Raw genomic sequence first — 19,500 nt, forward strand, 5'->3', positions numbered from 1 at the left:
CGCCCCGCATAAACCCCTCCCCTTTCTGCCATTGCGGGTTCGAAATGGGCGCAGTTCGATGACGTAAGACGCAACGGCCGCAGCCTCCGCTGTGTAACTACCGCCCCTGCCTCTGGGAATTGAAGTTTCTGTGGAAGGAAGCGTGAGCGGTAACCAGGCCAACCCAGAAAGGCTTTCTTTCTGAGATTTCACTTCCCTATCAACTCCTCAGCTCGGTAAGTGTGCTGGCACTGGCTGGCGCTCCCCTGCACTATGGTATTCTCTGGGCGCAAAGGGGCGCGTGCCAGGCAGCCCCCGACTAGCAACAAGGGCTTCCGGGGGAGAGGGGAGCAGTGGCGTGGAAGTGGTTGCCTGCGGCCCTCTTGCTGAAGGAAATGACGTCGATGACAGGCGCCCCCCGCGGCCTACCCATCTGCTCCCTGGTTCGCCAGCGACAGCTTAATCCCGTCTCTGACATGCGTTTGCTGCCTGGGAGCCTAGAAGGGATTGTGGGCGAGGCTCCGCCCCCGTGGTGGGGCGCTTTCCGTCGGCGTGTGTTTTGGGGTTGCCATCGGCCCGTAGTATGTGAAAAGTGAGTTTGCAAAGAATCAGTGGGAAATCTGTACTCTAAGGGGCCGGAAAGCGTGTTTTGGCCCTGCCACTTCGTGGCTCTAAAGCCGTGGGCTTTACCTCTTTAAAGCTGCCTTACCTCATTTTTCCTGCAAAGCGCTGACGTCGTTGAACCCTCTGAAATGTAGAGAGCCAGAGGGGAAGTTGCTGCAGGTGCTGTGAGCTGAGGACAGTTTTAAAAAGATCGAAGTGTCACTTGATTTCACTGAAATACTTTAAATTTGGGGATTTTTCTACAGATATGAAGAGGATGGCGACACATTACTTGTCACTTTCTGAAAGAATTTCCTCTGCCCCTTCCATTCCCAACCCTCTGCCCAAAAGGCTTGACAACTGAAGTGAACAAAGGGCTTTTCACTGCTCCACGTTTAGTCCGCATGTCTTTAAAAAGGGCATTCCTGGCCGGGCGCGGTGACTCACGTCTGTAATCCCCGCACTTTGGGAGGGCAAGGCGGGTGGATCACCTGAGGTCAGGAGTTCGGGACCAGCCTGACCAGCATGGTGAAACCGCGTCTCTACTGAAAATACAAAATTAGCCGGGCGTGGTGGCGCATGCCAGTAATCCCAGCTACTGGGGGGGGGGCTGAGGCAGGAGAACTGCTTGAACCCGGAAGGCGGAGGTTGCAGTCAGCCGAGATTGCGCCATTGCACTCCAGCCTGGGCAACAAGAGCGAAACTCCGTCTCAAACAAACAAGAAAGGCCGGGCGCGGTGGCTCACGCCTGTAATCCCAGCACTTTGGGAGGCCAGGGCGGGTGGATCACGAAGTCAAGAGATGGAGACCATCCAGGCCAACGTGGTGAAACCCCGTCTCTACTAAAAATACAAAAATTAGCTGGGCGTGGTGGCGCGCACCTGTAGTCCCAGCTACTCGGGAGGCTGAGGCAGGAGAATAGCTTGAACCCGGGAGGCGGAGGTTGCAGTGAGCCGAGATTGCGCCACTGCACTCCATCCTGGGCGACCTAGTGAGACTCCCTCTCAAAAAAAAAAAAAAGACATTCCTTTGCTATCGCTGTCAAGTCATTAATTCCAATCTGCATTATTCCCACATTCGTTGAGATTTTTCTGAAAGGGAGACTCATAAATTACGACGATTATTTATTTTATCCCAATCCATAACTTAATGCAGTTTAAAAAACTTTTTTTTTCTTTTGGTGCTCATTGATGTAGGATGCATCCTTGCCTTACAAAGTGAGATAGTTTGTAAGCCCACCTGATAACCTATGTCTGCGAATGAACCCCACACATTTTTAAAATTTTATGCAAAAGTAAAATTTCACAAACACACACACACATACATAGATAATTTTTTTTTTTTTGGAGACAGAGTCTTACTCTTGCCCTAGCTGGAGTGCAGTGCTGCGATCTTGGCACACTGCAACCTCTGCCTCCCGGGTTCAAGCGATTCTTCTGCCTCAGCCTCCCTAGTAGCTGAGATTACAGGCGTCCACCACCACGCTTGGCTAATTTTTGTATTTTTAGTAGAGACGAGGTATCGCCATGTTGGTCTTGAACTCCTGACCTCAGGTGATCCGTCCACCTCGGCCTCCCAAAGTGTTGAGATTACAGGTATGAGCCACTGCGTCCGACTTCACACAAATATTTTTATAGTTACTGTAAAATACGTTCTTGAACATTTGTTGAACTTGGTTGAATGAATGAAAATGTACTGTGAGCATCACTGCATGTGAGAAAGGAACGAAAAACTCTGCCATGGAATTTTATAAATTATTGCCCAAACTAAAACAATTAGAAAGCAAGTATACCTAATAAAATGCTGTTTTGCTTAACAGGTAATCTGAACACGCTAGTACATAGTGCAGTGTAGGTATACATTATACTTTTTGTATAGTGTAGACAGTGCGAGTTGGTAGATATCTTTGTAAAGTATACTATACGGAATAATTTATAAGATATCAAGTGAGCGTCATTTTTGTTGCATTCCATTTGTCTCAGTGCACCTGGCTTATTTAAAGCCTAAAAACTTCACTTAGTACAGTTGTTTTCTTAATTAGGAATAGTTTTAAAAAAGATGATGATGATGATGATGATGATGGTAATGATGATGATGGTAATGATGATGAAGATGTTGACCATCTCATGACCTTTCCTTGTATTTGAGAGATTGAAACATTACTATACTATAACAGGTCATATTAAATTTAACTTAAGACTTCTTAGATAGGAAAGGCAAATGCTCCCCCTGGTGTACATGAGCTGTAAAACATTACATTGCTCTTTAAAAAGTCTTCACATAGGCCGGGCCTGGTGGTTCACGCCTGTAATCCCAGCACTTCGGGAGGCCAAGGCAGGCGGATCACGAGGTCAGGAGTTCGAGACCAGCCTGACCAACGTGGTGAAACCCCTTCTCTACTAAAAATACAAAAATTAGCCAGGCGTGGTGGCGCGCGCTTGTAATCCCAGTTACTCAGAAGGCTGAGGCAGTAGAATCGCCTGAACCTCGGAGGTTGCAGTGAGCGGAGATTGCGCCACTACACTCCAGCCTGGGCGACAGAGCAAGACTCTGTCTCCAAAAGAAAAAAAAAAAAAAATCTTCACATAGGGCTAATCAACACATGCCGTTTTTGAATAAAATAGAGAACTAACTGAAAATGATGCCACTGATGAACAGAAATGTGCTCTTTTGGAATATTATTATTTCATGAAGAGAGCAATTTGTTTTCTGTGAATTTTAATTGTGCTTTTAAGTTTCCTCCACTCGGTATTGTTTTGGATACCTGCATAGCTGAATTTTATTTAATGTATTGTGTATTGAAAGAAAGGAAAATAAAAGTGATCCAGGGGATCAAAATATATATTTTTAAATTTTTTTCCATCTAGCCTTTTTAGGCTTGTTCAGTTTCCCCATCTCCAGTTTCTTAAATTGAATGCTTACCTTACTTTCTAGCTTTTTTTAAAAAAAATTAATGCATTCAAGGCTATATATTTATCTCTAATTACCTTTTTTTCCTGTATCTCTCTCATTCTGTTATCCAAGTCTTTACTGCTCCTCCATGTTATTTTTCTGTTCTATTTTTGTCTGCATCCTGAGTCAGATTGTCTTCTAAGTCATCAGTTACTTCTTGGGACTCCAGGTAATCTGGAGTTTGTCTCTTCTATTGAACTTTGTATGTCTTCATTTCCTAGTTTTCATGGATTCTTTTGCACGGATTCTTTTCTTTTTCACAGATTCTTGTTTTGCTTTTTAGTAAAGCCTGCTTTTATATCACAATTTTCTGTTTTGTTCTTATACTTCTTATTCCCTTATGACCTCTCTGAAATATTTCAGCCAAATTTATTTTAAAGTCATTTTGATTGCCCTATTTTTAATTTGTATCAAGTGAATTTATTTCTTGGTTATTGATTTCAGTTTTAAAAATCAGTTCTGTCTTTTTTAGTTTCCCTCATTCTACAGCATTAAAGAAGACTATAGAAAAGATGCTTTTCATGTCTTTTTAAAATTTTTTGTTTTATTAAAAACAATGTATTTTCATTATATAACTTTAGAAAATGCAGAAAACCATGGGTAAGAATTAAACGTGTGTGTGTATACCTTTTTAAACAAGTTGGTCATAATATATATATTGTTTTCTTTGATTTTGTTTAATGTATAACCGTTTCCCCTTATCATTAAATAATTTTGGATATATAAGTTTTACAGTTAATATTCCTTGCTGCTTAATATTTCTTGCCCGTGTTATAGATTAACTGTAATTGTTTAGTTTCCTTTCACTGACATTCAGGAGGTTTCTAACTTTTCACTGTTAAAAATAACACTGCATTGCATATACTCTTGTGCACATTTTTGTGTGCATTTCTGATTTATTTACAGAAATTTAAGGAAATAAATTACTGGGTCAAAGGGTGTCTGAATAGAGATTTTAAAGCTCTTAAAACATATATATGTGTTGCCTTCTGGAAAAATTGTACCATGACCACCAGTAGTATATGAAACACCCCATTTCTTTAGACCTTTACTAGCATTGCTGAATATTTAATTGATATTAAATGGTATTTAAATGATATTTACCAATAAATGACATTTATTTGTCTAAAATTTTATTTCTATTATTTTATGGTTTAACTTTAATCATATTGATTATTTGAGTTTTTTAACTTTTTTGTGCTTGTAAATTATCTGTTCATGTCAAAAGTTGTTTTTCAGAGGCACCAAATAATGTCATCTGAAATGTTGCCAGCATTTATTGAAACTTCTAATGTTGACAAAAAGCAAGGCATAAATGAAGATCAAGAGGAGAGCCAGAAGCCAAGATTAGGTGAAGGGTGTGAACCAATATCTAAACGACAAATGAAAAAACTAATAAAACAGAAACAATGGGAAGAGCAACGGGAACTCCGCAAGTATGTGTTTCAAAATGTATATGCTGTCTTCCTATTTAGAGATATGGAATGTTAGACCTTGCATAGCCCTTTGGCATATTAAATGTAATTGTGTTACTTAAAATTCAATTACTCATTTTAGACAAAAGCGTAAAGAAAAATGCAAGAGAAAAAAATTGAAGCTAACAACATATGTTGTTAGCTAACACTGTCAACTGGCTGTTAAAACTATTTTTTAAACTTGTTGTTGGGGTTTCTTTTAGCACTGTTGATGATCTTGCACTCAACACTTTTTCTAATGCAGAACCTTATTATGAGTAGCAGCCCAATTTTTGAAACAACTGACTTAGATAAGGGATGTAATTAGTGTCCATGTGCTAGTTATGGAATAAAAACAGCCAACTCAGAAAGATCAAGTTTTGGCCTAACATTGATTTTGCCACAAGAACCATTGCAGGTTTTGGTGAAAACAGTTTGGCTATATTTGTCATTGTAATAAATGTGAAAATTTATGGAGAGAAAATAAACTGTAGTTGGTGTAAATTAGAGAAAAAGTATGTAATTTTTTAATGAACAATTTTATTTTGCTTTTTTCTATACCTTATAAATGTGGCTTAATCATATAGGTGAATTATGAAAATAAAACTCATCATAACTCAAACTCAGTATTTATAAGGTTAGGGATAGTATGATACCAATAACAAATGAAACTATTCAGATAGTATAGTTAGGATTTAGACAGAAAGCTTTAGATCATTTTTGGAAGCTCATTTCCTTCCTATCTGAAGCTTTTAGATGGATTGTATAAAACTGCTAATACTTGACCATTTTTGAATGGTCACAGAAGTGACAATTTCATATGATTTAACCTGATGATTTTTAAAAGTAATTGTTTATTTAGAAGAGTCTTGTAAATAACTGAATACGCAATAACAAAATGTTATTTCAATTACTAATTTTAGACAAAAGCGAAAAGAAAAACGCAAGAGGAAAAAATTAGAGCGACAATGTCAAATGGAATCAAACTCAGATGGAAATGACAGAAAACGTGTTCGAAGAGATGTTGTTCATAGCACCCTTCGCCTTATTATTGACTGTAGTTTTGATGACTTGATGGTATTAAAGGTATCATGAATCATTGTCAGAAAAATCTTTTAGTGAATTAGGTCGAATCATTTTTGTTTTAATATGCAATATCCCTTTTATATAAATTTGTGTATTGAAATGAATCTTAAGTTTTTCAAACCTTCTTTCCCCTAAGTTAAATTAGCTAGCAAATTGCATTGATATAATAAATATGTATATTTATATGTGTGTGTATGTGTGTGTGTCAGTATGTGTGCAGACGGGAAAGAGAGACAAACACACACTTCATAGTCTAGATGACAGAAATAAATTAACTATTTATTAATCATAAAGATCTGTGGGGTTTTACCAGTGTTGTTGGTAAAACATGAAAATAGTAATATTATGGCTCTAAAAATCTTGTTTTTGTCCCTTAAGAGAGTAGCCGTTTTCATGAACTAGCATTTTAAATACATACAAAATATGAAATAATGGGTCACTTACAGAGCATTAACTTACAGTAATTTTGTTAGTATGTAAGGAAATCAAATAACATTTATCAGAATGCATTTGTATTTAAGAAGAAAAATCGTATGTATATAGTCATCCCTTCTGCTTATTCCATTGCTTTAAGATCATAGAATGGCCATAGACAATTTTAATAACTTTGCTTTAAAAATTGAACTCTGTAATAGGACATTAAGAAACTTCATAAGCAGATTCAACGATGTTACGCAGAAAACCGACGGGCACTGCATCCTGTGCAGGTATGTCTGAAGATTTTAAAGCAGGCTCTAGTTTTCTTTTATATCTTTTGTGGCAAAAGACATAGATAATTCCTTTAGTCTTTGCAGTAGTCTTACAGGTAATCTTGTTTAATGACTGTTTGAAGAAAAAATTTTTTTGACAGAAATAAAGCAAAATATTTTAAACATCTTTTAATATGTTATCTTAGACACACTCTTTGCAGTAATCATCAGTCTTATACAAATTGGCCTTTTCATTGCCTGTAGTTGATATCTTCATTATGGGACATACATATATTTTTATACCAGTTTCTCAGTTTACAATTACTTCCAGTGTGGGAGAGAGATTGGACAGAGAGGCAGAAGCTGTGGCTGGCCACCACTTGATACATGTCGTGGTATCTGTTGTATAGGTTTTTTCTACTTAAAGGTTTTTAGTTTTCTTTTGGGTCACTGAGAGTTTTGACAGGTCTTTTTTAAGCTGAGATGAGGGAGTGATTTGGGAGGCTATTTGGCTACTGTTAAGAATAACATCTTTCTGTTGGAATTCTAGGTGACCTAAAAATTAGTACTGGCTCACTGATGTTAAGAACCAGGAACTACTAATATATTTTGGTTAGATATTTTGTTTTTACCAAGTGATAGTAATTTTATATTTTTGTATTTTGTACTTTTTGTTTTATATTCTTATATCACTTCTATGATAGTCCTTTTATCCCCATTTTTATCTGTAGTAGACCCCTTCTCACCTTTGATTCAAACTTAAATAGGTATCAGGGTTTAGAATCAAAGAAAAATTATGAAGACTTTATATTGTTTTAAAAAAAAAGAGGAGTGGAAACTTGACATGGAAGCAGGTAGTTTGCAGACAAGTGATGATTAAGGTACAGGCTTATTATAACTACTTGGGATGAAAATGTAAATGGGATACTGCAGCTACTGGGTTATGAAACATGCACACAAAACATACTATTTCTACCACAGTTTATTGTATGCTCAAAGCATGTCACAAATTTTTTTTCTAGATAAATGAGAATAAATATATTTTGTGTTTCATCGATCGTCAGATGAGTAGATGAGAGAAATCAAATATTAGACTTAAATGGTCATTTGTTCTCTTTTTCTGTACTTACAAATCTTTTATCAGTTTTACTTGACAAGCCACGGAGGCCAGCTGAAAAAGAACATGGATGAAAATGACAAAGGATGGGTCAACTGGAAGGTAATTAAAACAGATAAATTCTCACATAATTCCAAGTATTTTTATGTTTCTAAAGGTCTACATTTTGTACCTAAATTCTATTTAATGCTACTTAATACAACAATCTCCAGATGCAATCTCTGAACCTAAGTCTAAGATTACAAATCAGAGATGCTGAAGAAGGGAGTGAGACATCTGGTAGCTTGTATTTGTTCTCATTAAATCTTCCCTATTTTATGGTCAACTTTTAAAACATATTTTTAAAAAGAAATAATTTTAAGGGCCTTTATATCATTTCTCTCTAGCATACTAGCTATACATTATATGTTACCTATAAAAATGAAGTCACTCTAAATTTTGGAAGTGTGCCTGCATTTTGTTTCTTCTTACTCTGTGCTGGCCACTAATCGCATGTGGCTATTGAACTTGAAATGTGACAGTCTGAATTGTGAATTGAGATGTGCTGTGAATGTGAAATACATACTGGATTTCAAAGACTCAGTACCACAAAAGAGAAATAATGTGAATATCTCCTAGGTAATTTTTAAAATATTTATTATATGTTCAAATGATAAAATTTTGGGTATACTGTATTAATAAATTGTTAAAATTAATTTCACCTATTTTCACTTTTTAAAATTTGGATACTAGAATATTTAAAATTGCCTATGTGGCCTCACAATTTTTTCTATTGAATCAAATTGTTCTCAGTCATTGGTAAAGGTGACTAAATAGATTGGCTTTGGTACCAGTCCCTGAGGAACTTGATCCTATTTAGGGAAGTACTGGGTTATCCCTATACCTTTTTTCTTTCTCAAAGTCAGTTCTCTCAGTGACACACTTTCCCTTTCACACTCACTAATTCCATAACGAAGGCGTTTATTTTATTAATAGCCTATGATATGAAACATTTTCAAAAGCTTTTAAGTTTTTAATTACAGTATATTTACCAAATCCTGTATTTGTGCCCATTTTTCCAAGAAGTAGTGTAATAAATTAAAAGAGGCATGTTTTCAGTTATTTTGCAACTTGTTAAATTTATCATTTATACCATCACCTTTCCAGAGAGACTTGAGATTCATTGGTCTCTAATTAATCAGGTTCCTCTTGGGGACTTTATTAAATTTGTAATATAACATTTTCCAGAAAACTGGCTATTTATTAATTATACATTTTAGGAGAGAGTTCTTTTGCTTCATTCTTGGTTTCATTAAAAATTATGGATAAATGTCATCTGAGCCTGGTGATACATCTTTTATGCAATCAGTGTGGCTTACAAAATCATGACTACCAGCTATTGTTCAATTTTGTACCTGCGACCTGACAATTTTGGTGAAGAAGTTTTCAAATGTGTGTCTCTTTGCAGAAACAGATACATGGAATTAATTAAATCTATAAGCTATTTCCTTTTCCTTTTTTTTTTTTTTTTTTTTTTTTTTGAGACATAGTCTCTTGCACTGTCACCCAGGCTGGAGTGCAGTGGCATGATCTTGGCTCACTGCAACCTCTGCCTCCAGGATTCAAACAATTCTCCAGCCTCAGCCTCCCGAGTAGCTGGGATTACAGGCACCCACCACCACGCCCAGCTAATTTTTGTATTTTTAGTAGTGACAGGATTTCACCATGTTGGCCTGGATGGTCTCGAACTTCTGACCTTGTGATCCACCTGCCTCAGCCTTCCAAAGTGCTGGGATTACAGGCATGAGCCACCACATGTGGCCAGCTATTTCCCTTTCATGATTCATGTAGATGGAGACGAAGTAATTGGAGAAGGCATTCTTTGGTTGTAGAACAATGTAAGCAAATACATGGCAGTAAAAATGCGTTTGTTTTGTTGGAACGGAAATAAAGTTGGAAAAGTAGATTACTGCCATATTCAGGAAAGAGTTTTTAAATTAAGGAGTTTAGATTTTATCCCACAGAAAAAGATAAAACATTGAAAGTAGTGTTTTTAGAAAATGAGCCTGCTATCAGTGTGTGGAAGTAGGTTGGAGGGGTCTGAGGCCAACAAGGAGGAAATAAAATTAAGAGGTTATTTAAATGATCAAAGTGTGAGATATAAGAAATTAATGTAGGAAATTCAAAATAATGCATTGTAATTATATTATTTCAAACTTTGTTTCATATGTTTTTGAATGGATTTGTTTTGGGAAAAGAGAGTAATCATTTTTAGCCAACTTTTATAAGGTCTTATTAATTAGTAACCTCTTTCCCTGTTGTCTTAAAGGATATCCATATCAAACCAGAGCACTATAGTGAACTCATAAAAAAAGAAGACCTGATTTACCTTACATCAGATTCACCTAATATACTGAAGGAATTAGATGAATCAAAGGCCTATGTGATTGGAGGATTAGTAGATCACAACCATCACAAGGTACTATTAAATTTTTATTTTTGCTTTTGCTTGTTCTTAAAATTGATATATCACCATTTCCTGAAAGTAACAATAATACTAATGATAGCTTATGTTTATTGAGTGCCTACTATATGTCAGTCACCTTTTGAGCTAAGCAAAGTGTTTCACATATATTAGCTTGCTTAATCTTCACTCAACCCAGTAAGATTAGTGCTACTGTTATCTACATTCCACAAGTAAGGAATTCATGGCACAGAGAAATTAAGTCTAAAATCAACAGTAGTAGGTGACAAAGCAGCTATTTGAAACCAGGCCGATTGCAGTCCACATGCTTAAATGCTATCTATGCTTTATTGATAGAAGATTCTGCTGCTAATCAATCACTAAGCCATTGGAACTTAAACTAGTTTTTAAATATGTTATTTTCATGGGATGTTTTTTCTATTATCTTTCATTTGTACTTTTTCTCTCTTCCCATCCATACCTTTATTTGGATGAAAAATTACAGAAATGCACTTTCTAAAAGAAAATGTGATTTTGTACTTCGCCAGCTACATTGCAGCATGCAAAATTCTTCATATCTGCTTGTCCAGTATGTTATTTCTGTGGCTATTGAGCACTTGAAATGTGTACGGTATGACTGAAGAACTGAATTTTTAAAATTGTAATCAATTTAAATTTAAGTAGTCGCACATGGCTACCAATTGGACAGTTGCAGCTCTGTTGCGTCATAGGGAATTTTATCAGAATGATCTTTTAGCCTTTTTGTTTTTTTCTTAGTGGAAAAATTCTATTTTGTTATTTATATAGAGCCACATTTTTTCTCATGTTTATGTTTCTCTGAACTAAAACAATTTTGTTTTCAAAAGCACCTGCTTCAATCTATTATTATTTGCCTACCCACCCCGCCCTCCCCCGCAAGTATGCAAACCATCAGTTGAGAAATTGAGCTTTTCTTTCTCCTGTACTCTGTTTTTTGACCATTTCAGTTCTGGTTGGACATAGGCTTCAAGGTTTTTAATTTTGAGAAGAGATGAAATTCATATTCTGCATTTTTTTAATTGACAGGGAAAAATAAAACTTACAGTTATTTAAAATTTCTCAATTCATGTTTTCATTTATCTTTGCCATTTGTGCAAAGTAGTGTTACTAATTAAATTAATTAAAGAAATTCAATTTTTTTTTTACATTTATGGGAAGAATGATGGTGCTTCTATAGGAATTCAGTTTTAAGTTCAGTCGTATGTTGCTTAATGATGGGGATATGTTCTGAGAATTACATCATTAAGCGATATCAGTATTATAGAGCATACTTACAGAAACCTAGATGGTATAGCCTACTACACATAGGCTGTATGGCATAGCCTATTGCTCCTAGGCTACAAACCTATACAGAATGTTACTGTACTGAATAGTGTAGACAACTGTAACATAAAGGGCTTTGTGTTTCTAAACATATTTAAACATAGATTATATAAAAGATTTTTAAAATACAGGTATACATGGTATACATGTATAGGGCACTTACCATGAGTGGTGCTTGCACAACTGCAAGTTGCTCTAGGTGAGTCAGTAAGTGAGTGGCAAATAAATGTGAAGACCTGGATATTACTGTACGCTGCTGTAGACTTTATAAATACTGTACACTTATGCTATACTAAATTTATTTAAAATTTTTTCTTCAATAATGAATTAACCTTAGCTTACTGTAAATTTTTTACTTTATAAACTTAATTTTTTAAACTGTTGGAGTCTTTCATAATAACATTTAGCTTAAAATATAAACACATTATACAGCTGTACAAAAATATTTTCTTCATATATCCTTATTCCATAGGCTTCTTGCTATTCTTAATTTTTTAACTTTTTAAAATTAAAAAAAAATTTTCCTCTTTTCTTTTTAACTTTTTAAACTTTTTTGTTAAAAACTAAGACACAAACACACACATTAGCCTAGGCCTACATAGAGTCAGGATCATCAAAATCACTGTCTTCTACCTCTACATCTTGGTCCACTGAAAGGTCTTTAGGGGTAATGACGTGCATGGAGCTGTCATCTCCTGTGATAACAGTGCCTTCTTCTGGAATGCCTCCTGAAGGACCTGCCTGAGGCTGTTTTATATGTAATTATTATTATTTTTTTAGGAGTAGGAGGAATAAAAAGTATAGTAAATACATAACAGGTAACATATTTATTATCATTATCAGGTGTTATGTACTGTACATAATTGTATGTGCTGTACTTTTATGTGATGAGCAGAAGGTTTGTTTCTGCCAGCATCACCACAAACACATGAGTAATGCTTTGCAGTATGATGTTCCAACAGCTCCAAAGTCACTAGGTGACAGGAATGTTTTAGCTCCATTATAATCTTATGGGACTACCACTGTATATGAAATCTGTCATTGCCTCAAACTTTGTTATGCAGTTCAGGACTGTATTTTAAACTGAGATAAAGGCAGGGTAGAATGGGGAAAAGATATTTGAGTTAGGAGATACGTGAGCTAGATTTTTCTTGTGATTCTGCCACTGAGGAGCTTTGTAACTCGGCAGGAAACATAACGTCTTTGGTTTCCTCATTTGTAACTTGAGGAGCTTAAAACAAATGCTCTGCACATTGACTATACTTACTGTAAAGAGAATGTTCTCAAATGAGCAGTAAAACACACACATACCCCCCATTCAGATAATATTCTCTGAACTATAAATTCTCTGAACTATAAATCTTATCTAAAAATTATTTATACTGTTACAGAAACTTTAAATAATTTAATGTTCTTGTCGGAGTCATAGTGTCTTTGTTTTAGGGACTCACATATAAACAAGCGTCAGATTATGGAATCAATCATGCACAGCTCCCGCTTGGAAATTTTGTGAAGATGAATAGTCGAAAAGTTTTGGCAGTTAATCACGGTAAGCTGTAAGGGATAAACTGAAAATATACCTGAGCGAACATTGTGAGAAAGAATATTACATTTAGTATTTGAACAAGTAGAAAGTATTATACCTTCCTGGAGACAAAATTGTAAAAAGTAATAATTTATAATTTGTTTAAGTAACAGAAATAACGTGTATTAGAAAATTTTGAAAATGTACGAAAGTATGAAAAAATTAGCTGTGTCTTACTGCACAGAAATACTTGGTGTTAACTTTTTGGTATTGACTTCTAGTTCTTTTCCTATGTGTATATATATTATTATTTATTACATAATTGGATTTTTACTATATTACATACAATGTTATGAATCTGGGATATTTTCTCTCCTTTATTGCTTTATTTTTTCATGTCACTGAATGATTGTTAATGGTGGCCAGGCACAGTGGCTCACACCTGTAAATCCTAATCCTAGCACTTTGAAAGACCAAGGCAGACAGATCTTGTAAGCCCAGGAGTTTGAACACAGCCTGGGCTACGTGGTGAAACTTCATCTCTACAAAAAATACAAAAATTAGCTGGGCGTGACGGTGGGTGCTTGTAGTCCTAGCTCTTCAGGAGGGTGAGATGGGAGGATCACCTGAGCTCAGGAGGTGGAGGCTGCAGTGAGCCATGTTTGTGCCACTGCACTCCAGCTTGGGTGACAGAGTGAGACCTTGTCTCAAATAAATAAATAAATTAATTAATTTTAAAAATGGTTGTTAATGGCTATGTAGTAGTCCATCATTTGAATATACAATAATTTAACCATTCTACTATGGTTGAATTGTGTTTTTTTCTTTTTGCTGTTGCAAATAACATTAAAATAGACATCCTTGTACCGGTCTTTGCCTGGACTTTGCTTTAAAAAAAATTCTAAGCCGAGTTTTTAGTCAATACACAACTACTTATTAAACTTTTTATGTGCTAAATACTTTCTATATAGCAGGTTCTAGGGAGTTATAAAAATGAAATTATCGATTCAACAAATGAATTGCCTCTAAAACCTTTGATATATAGTAGAAATTACTTTTTCCACAAAGTAATTCAGGTTAGCCCTTCAGCAGTATGCTGATGTGAGAGTACCCTGGAGACAATATTGATACTCTTTACTACAACCAATGTGAAAAGAAAAACAAAAGAAAAAAAAGCAGGCAAGGAGGTCCTAGCATGAGTGGCTCTTTACAGGAAACATGAAGAAAGTTAAGTGAATGCTAACTAGGTTGTTAGCATGTAAAGGATAAAGATGTGAAGGGGCTAAAAAAGAGTAGGAGAGAAACTGAAAAGGTCCTTTATTGATTATAATTGACATGGGATACTGGTAAATTTATGAGTGCTTAAGAACTGAACTGAGAAAAAGCTAGATAGGAGGTAACAGGCTTAACTACCTTGGGCAAATTGGGCTTGACAGACAATAGAAAGAAGAGACAAGAACGGAGTAGTTATTAGGACAAACTAGCACTCTTAACACAAAGGCAATGTATTTTAAAAGACATTGTGCAGCATTGTGATGAACTTGGCTAAGAAATGTACGGAGTTTGTCTTTGTTGCAGTGTTTGAAATTATTCTGGAATACCTGGAAACAAGAGACTGGCAAGAAGCGTTTTTTACTATCTTGCCCCAGCGGAAAGGAGCTGTTCCCACAGACAAAGCCTGTGAAAGTGCTTCTCATGACAGTCAGTCTGTCAGGATGGAGGAAGGTGGATCGGACAGTGATTCCAGTGAGGAGGGATATAGCAGAAATGAACTAGATTCACCACATGAAGAAAAGCAGGATAAGGAAAATCATACTGAATCTACAGTGAACTCTCTGCCACACTAATGTTACCTGGTTTCCTTTTAGTTTAAGGAAAAATTAGGAGAAAGTGAGGTGCTATATAGAATATTGAAATTGGAAGAACATTTTATTTTCTCTTATTTCTGTTGTGATTTTTAAAAACTTTTTTTTGGACCTAAATAATAATAAAAAACGCCCTTTAAACTTTGTAAGAAAATATTTTTTGATTTTGCATAAGAAGATTTAAATATGTATGTGGTTTTTTTGTTTTTAAAGCCTCAAATAGTAGTTTCTAGATGATTTTACTATATTAGTATATTTTCATTTTCTTTCATTTTATATTCTTTAGAATGTGCCTTCTGACCTTTCAGTTTTTTAATTTTATAGTCACATCAACATCTTTATGATCTATTGCCTATGTATCTGTGAGGGCACATATTCATAAATATACTGTCAATCTATCAGAATGTTGTGTATGGTGGGTTACCCTCTATTTGCAGCTTTTATGTTTAAATTAGTTACTTGAAAGAAATGTAGTAATTTTAGGAAGAAGTATCAGTTTGATAGACTTAATAACTCATTTCTTTTGGACTATGGAGCACATATCTGTTCCTTCTTTGTGATGCCTTTTTATGGTTCTGAAGTAATTACTGAAGAGTTGAGGATCTCTTCAATGCATTTTCTTAATTCTTACAATGGTGATAAGTTACTTCAATTATAAAATTGAATTTTGCAGACTGAATTATTTTATAAAGCTGTTGCTATTGAAAGATCAATTTTGTCTTTACCTGCATTTAAAATGGAACAGCTCTTAGCAGCTGTGGTTTTTTTTCCATATATTTTTTTAAAATTTGTTGGCTCTTAAGATGAATAAAGTTTATAGGTGCATCTGCCTCCTCTCCTATAAGAATATGCATACTAATGTATGTTTCTATAAATCAAATACACATGTGATAATATGCATGTAAATATATAACTATCCTCATCATGTATGGTTCTCAGTTATTAATTGATGATAACATGATTGATTTGCCATATATCTGTATTACTTGTGTGAATGGTTGTGTTGAACACACTAAGAACAATTTGAATTTTAAGTACAAAAATCCTTAACGTTTGTATGGGAACATTGGCAAGAAAGAATAGTGTAAAAGGGAACTGTTTTAGTTTCCTATCAGTAATTGTACATGCAGTTAAATGTTTAAGGTAAAATGATTGGTCTCTGTTACAGCTGAAAGATTTCAGTAGCCTTCATTGAGTTTGGGTAAAATAAGTTGCTGTTCTTTTGTCTTCTTTTTAATATATAAAAGTTATATTTAAGAAGTACATAACATACTATATATGTTACATACTAACATATATACACACAACAGAAAGTTTATTGGATTTAGTACTGATATTTACTATTTTTGTTACTTTATTCTTAGTAATCTATTATAGTTACCTATTTTAAGGTAAGGTCTGTAGGCAAGATATGTAAGTAAAGACAATCCCTACAATTTTAAAATAACAAAGCTTATGTCTTAAGTTGTATTTTTTCAAAGGTTCATGCTTTTCTGAGTAAATGTGGTTTATTAGCATGAAATATTATGCCTTTTACTTAAATTATTTTATGTAAAATAGGGCACTGTTTATGAAAGGGGGAAAATCATTCCAAATAAAAGTTTAATTTTTATTAATTATAAAAAACTGTATTAGTTTCCTAGATGTGCTATAACAAATTACCACAAACTGGGTGGCTTTAAACAACAGAAATTTATTCTCTTAACAGTTCCAGAGACTAAATATCCAGACTCACAATGTCCCAGTGCCATGCTTCCTCCTTAGGCCCTAGGAAAGAATACTTCCTAGCCTCTTCCTGGCTTTTGGTGGTTGCCAGCAATCCCTGCTGTTCCTTAGCCTATAGTGGCTTGACTCCAATCTCAGTTTTGTTGTCAAGTGGTCTTCTACCCTGTCTTCTATGTTTGTATCCGTGTCCAAACTCTTCTTCTAAGGAGACCAGCACTGGATTAGAGTTCACCATGATCCAATATGACCTCATCTTGACTACATCTGCAAAGACCCTGTCTCCATATAAGGTCACATTTACAGGGTACCATGTGTTAGGATTTGACATATCTTTTGGGGAACACAATTCTACCCACTACAGGCCCATATCTTATCTAGGATGTTCGTGGCAAGAAGGCGAAGATTACTACCTCTTTTGATATAACTAGTTTCTGAGGTATTTAAAAATTTGGTTTTAAAAATATTATTAAGCTTTTTGCTCATTTTAATGTATACTTTTCTCTCAACATTGTTTTGGTTTATTTAGGTTCTTTGTTAAAACTTCAGTAAATATTAAAGTTACATGTATTAGAACATAATAAAAGTAGAGAATTAAACTACCTAAATAAATGCATCAAAAAATACATCTGCTGAAATACAGAATTTCCTCACATTTAATTTCTTTAATAACCTACCGTCATCATAAAGCAAGCTCATTCTTAAGAGAAGAACCAGTCTTCATTCTGATTCTCCAGATTTTGGTGCTGTTGACATTATAGCATTTGAAAATGCTCAGAATGGAAAAAAAAACGAGAAAAGAAAGTAATTCTACTGAATAAACATCTTTTGGGAGGTAAATGAACAATGATGAAATCCACCAGTGACTGGCAATTATAAAGCAAAGGGACATACTATTACACTTTATAGACAGAAAAGGTCACAGAAATGATGTAGATAAAAGGCAAGAATTGTCCATAGAGCCCTGAGAAAGTATACAGACAACAGGTGTAAAATGAGATAAAGAAAAAAAAGAGAATGGCAGAGATTTGAATTAAGGGCAGTAAAGGCATTTAGTAGTCATTAAGCTTTGATTTCAGTTAGCATGCAGGTATTTATCTCTGTTTCCCTGTCTCATTACCAGACAAATACAGTAGTCATCTAATAAATGTGAAGAAGAGAAGCAGTGACAGAATCAAAAGGTGGCATATTGACAGAATCAATGGAAACAATAGGGAATTGGACTAAGCATAAGCCTTGCCACTGCCACTGTTGGTGATGAGACTTTGGATGAGTTATTCAACCTTTGTCAGGTCTCAGTGTCTTTATATGTAAAATGGAAATGTTATTCCATTTTCTCTCTCAGGGCTTCAGCAAACAATTGTCAAGCAGTAGCTAATTACAATGCTTGTATTGGCTTTCTCATTTCTTGCCTTATTTCCCTTGTTTCTCCGTCTTTTTGACACGCCTGCCCTAAAATGGTAATAATATATAGGCTTTTGTTTCAGGCTGTACTTTCTGAGGAACCCAGGCTTAGATAAGATTTTTAAAATGTAAACTTTCTAAATTACCAAATGAACACTCACTAAACAAAACAAGGAAATTACAGATCATTCAGTGAAACATTTATAAAAGCAACAAAAACAATGCTAACATTAATATCCACCATTAGTGCTGACTGAAAACTAGTTTCTTTCTGGCTCAAGAGTTAGAAACAATATGTATATGTTTTCTTTTTGGAGGGGAGGGGAGCATTTTTTCATAATAGTTCAACAACAGTGAGACACTAGATGATAAAAATCATCTCACCTGTTAAAATTCTGTTGTTGGGTTGGTTGGTTTGTTTGTTTTTGCTGTGATGGTGGTGTTTTGTTTTTTGTTCTTTGTGTTTTTTTCCCCCTCTAACAGAGTTTGGGGTAGGTGTCAAACTGTAACTGCCTAATTCTGATTATGGATGATTTTTCTAGTATCAGGGCTCTATGCTCATGTACTGATAGTGCAAGACTGGAAACATAGTATATAAATAAACATATTTCTTTTAGACATCGTATTAACTACAAATGGAAATATCATTTCCAGTAATATTTATTTGTAGCATTACATACAGGTATTTTTAGATTTACATGTGCCACCATAAAGAGGACCACTTGATTCCTCAATACCAAAAATATTCATTTGAAAAATAATTCGGTGATGTAAATGTGAAGCTCATATTCATGAAAGAATTCACCCAGTCTAGAACTTTTCTACCTCCGGTGTGTTGAAGGATAACATGCTCTTTGGGGACAGAGGTTGTATTCTTGTATACTCCTTGCTGACACTGGTTTTGCTGATCCACTCTCCTGAGTGTTAGGCCTGGGAGGAGACTTTGGTTTGCTGAAATATTCTGCAACAGGTATTTTCATATTATTTCTTCTTATAAGTAGTGGAGGCTTGTGCTCAGCCTCTGAAATAGAGAAAAAAATCTAAATAAGACCATAATTGAGACACTGAATACACCTTCTCCATGTTTTAGTAGTAAATTATCTATAAAAAACTATATGAAGTTTAGGTGAATCAGATACACCCAAAATTCACAAAAGAATATATTCCTTTTTTTTTTCACCACATGCTCATCTTTAATGAGTTATTTGTTCTGTAACATGCAGGATATGTTCCTTCACTCTCAAAAGTAAACATGATTGTGATTGCATAGGGTTGGTTATGGGTAAGAGTGACAGTGAG

At 35.1% G+C, this 19,500-nt stretch overlaps 2 protein-coding genes across 6 annotated transcripts in view; one reads left to right on the plus strand and one right to left on the minus strand.

Annotated features, from left to right (window-relative positions):
- The first annotated feature begins 50 nt into the window (after positions 1-50).
- On the plus strand, positions 51-17,439 carry TRMT10A (tRNA methyltransferase 10A). Of its 5 annotated transcripts, none has more exons than XM_055296925.2 (8): positions 51-215; positions 4,763-4,970; positions 5,912-6,074; positions 6,710-6,781; positions 7,908-7,982; positions 10,189-10,338; positions 13,129-13,234; positions 14,789-17,439. In XM_055296925.2, the coding sequence occupies exons 2-8, from the start codon at positions 4,786-4,788 to the stop codon at positions 15,055-15,057; spliced, it is 1,020 nt and encodes a 339-aa protein (XP_055152900.2). In that variant the 5' UTR covers positions 51-215; positions 4,763-4,785; the 3' UTR covers positions 15,058-17,439. The 5 variants fall into 5 exon arrangements, with proteins under 5 accessions (XP_055152900.2, XP_063466271.1, XP_055152902.2 ...); XM_063610201.1 differs by having other exon boundaries at positions 75-215; positions 10,189-10,317; XM_055296927.2 differs by having other exon boundaries at positions 75-215; positions 4,774-4,970.
- A 1,406-nt stretch (positions 17,440-18,845) lies between these two features.
- The window catches only part of C10H4orf17 (chromosome 10 C4orf17 homolog), a 35,882-nt gene continuing 35,227 nt past the window's right edge, over positions 18,846-19,500 (minus strand). The window contains exon 9 of the mRNA XM_055296923.2: positions 18,846-19,222. Within this exon, the coding sequence (XP_055152898.2) occupies positions 19,023-19,222 (200 nt within the window). The 3' untranslated portion in view covers positions 18,846-19,022. The remainder of the gene's footprint in view (positions 19,223-19,500) is intronic.

This window comes from Symphalangus syndactylus, chromosome 10 (assembly GCF_028878055.3).
Source record: "Symphalangus syndactylus isolate Jambi chromosome 10, NHGRI_mSymSyn1-v2.1_pri, whole genome shotgun sequence".
Lineage (NCBI taxonomy): Eukaryota > Metazoa > Chordata > Mammalia > Primates > Hylobatidae > Symphalangus > Symphalangus syndactylus.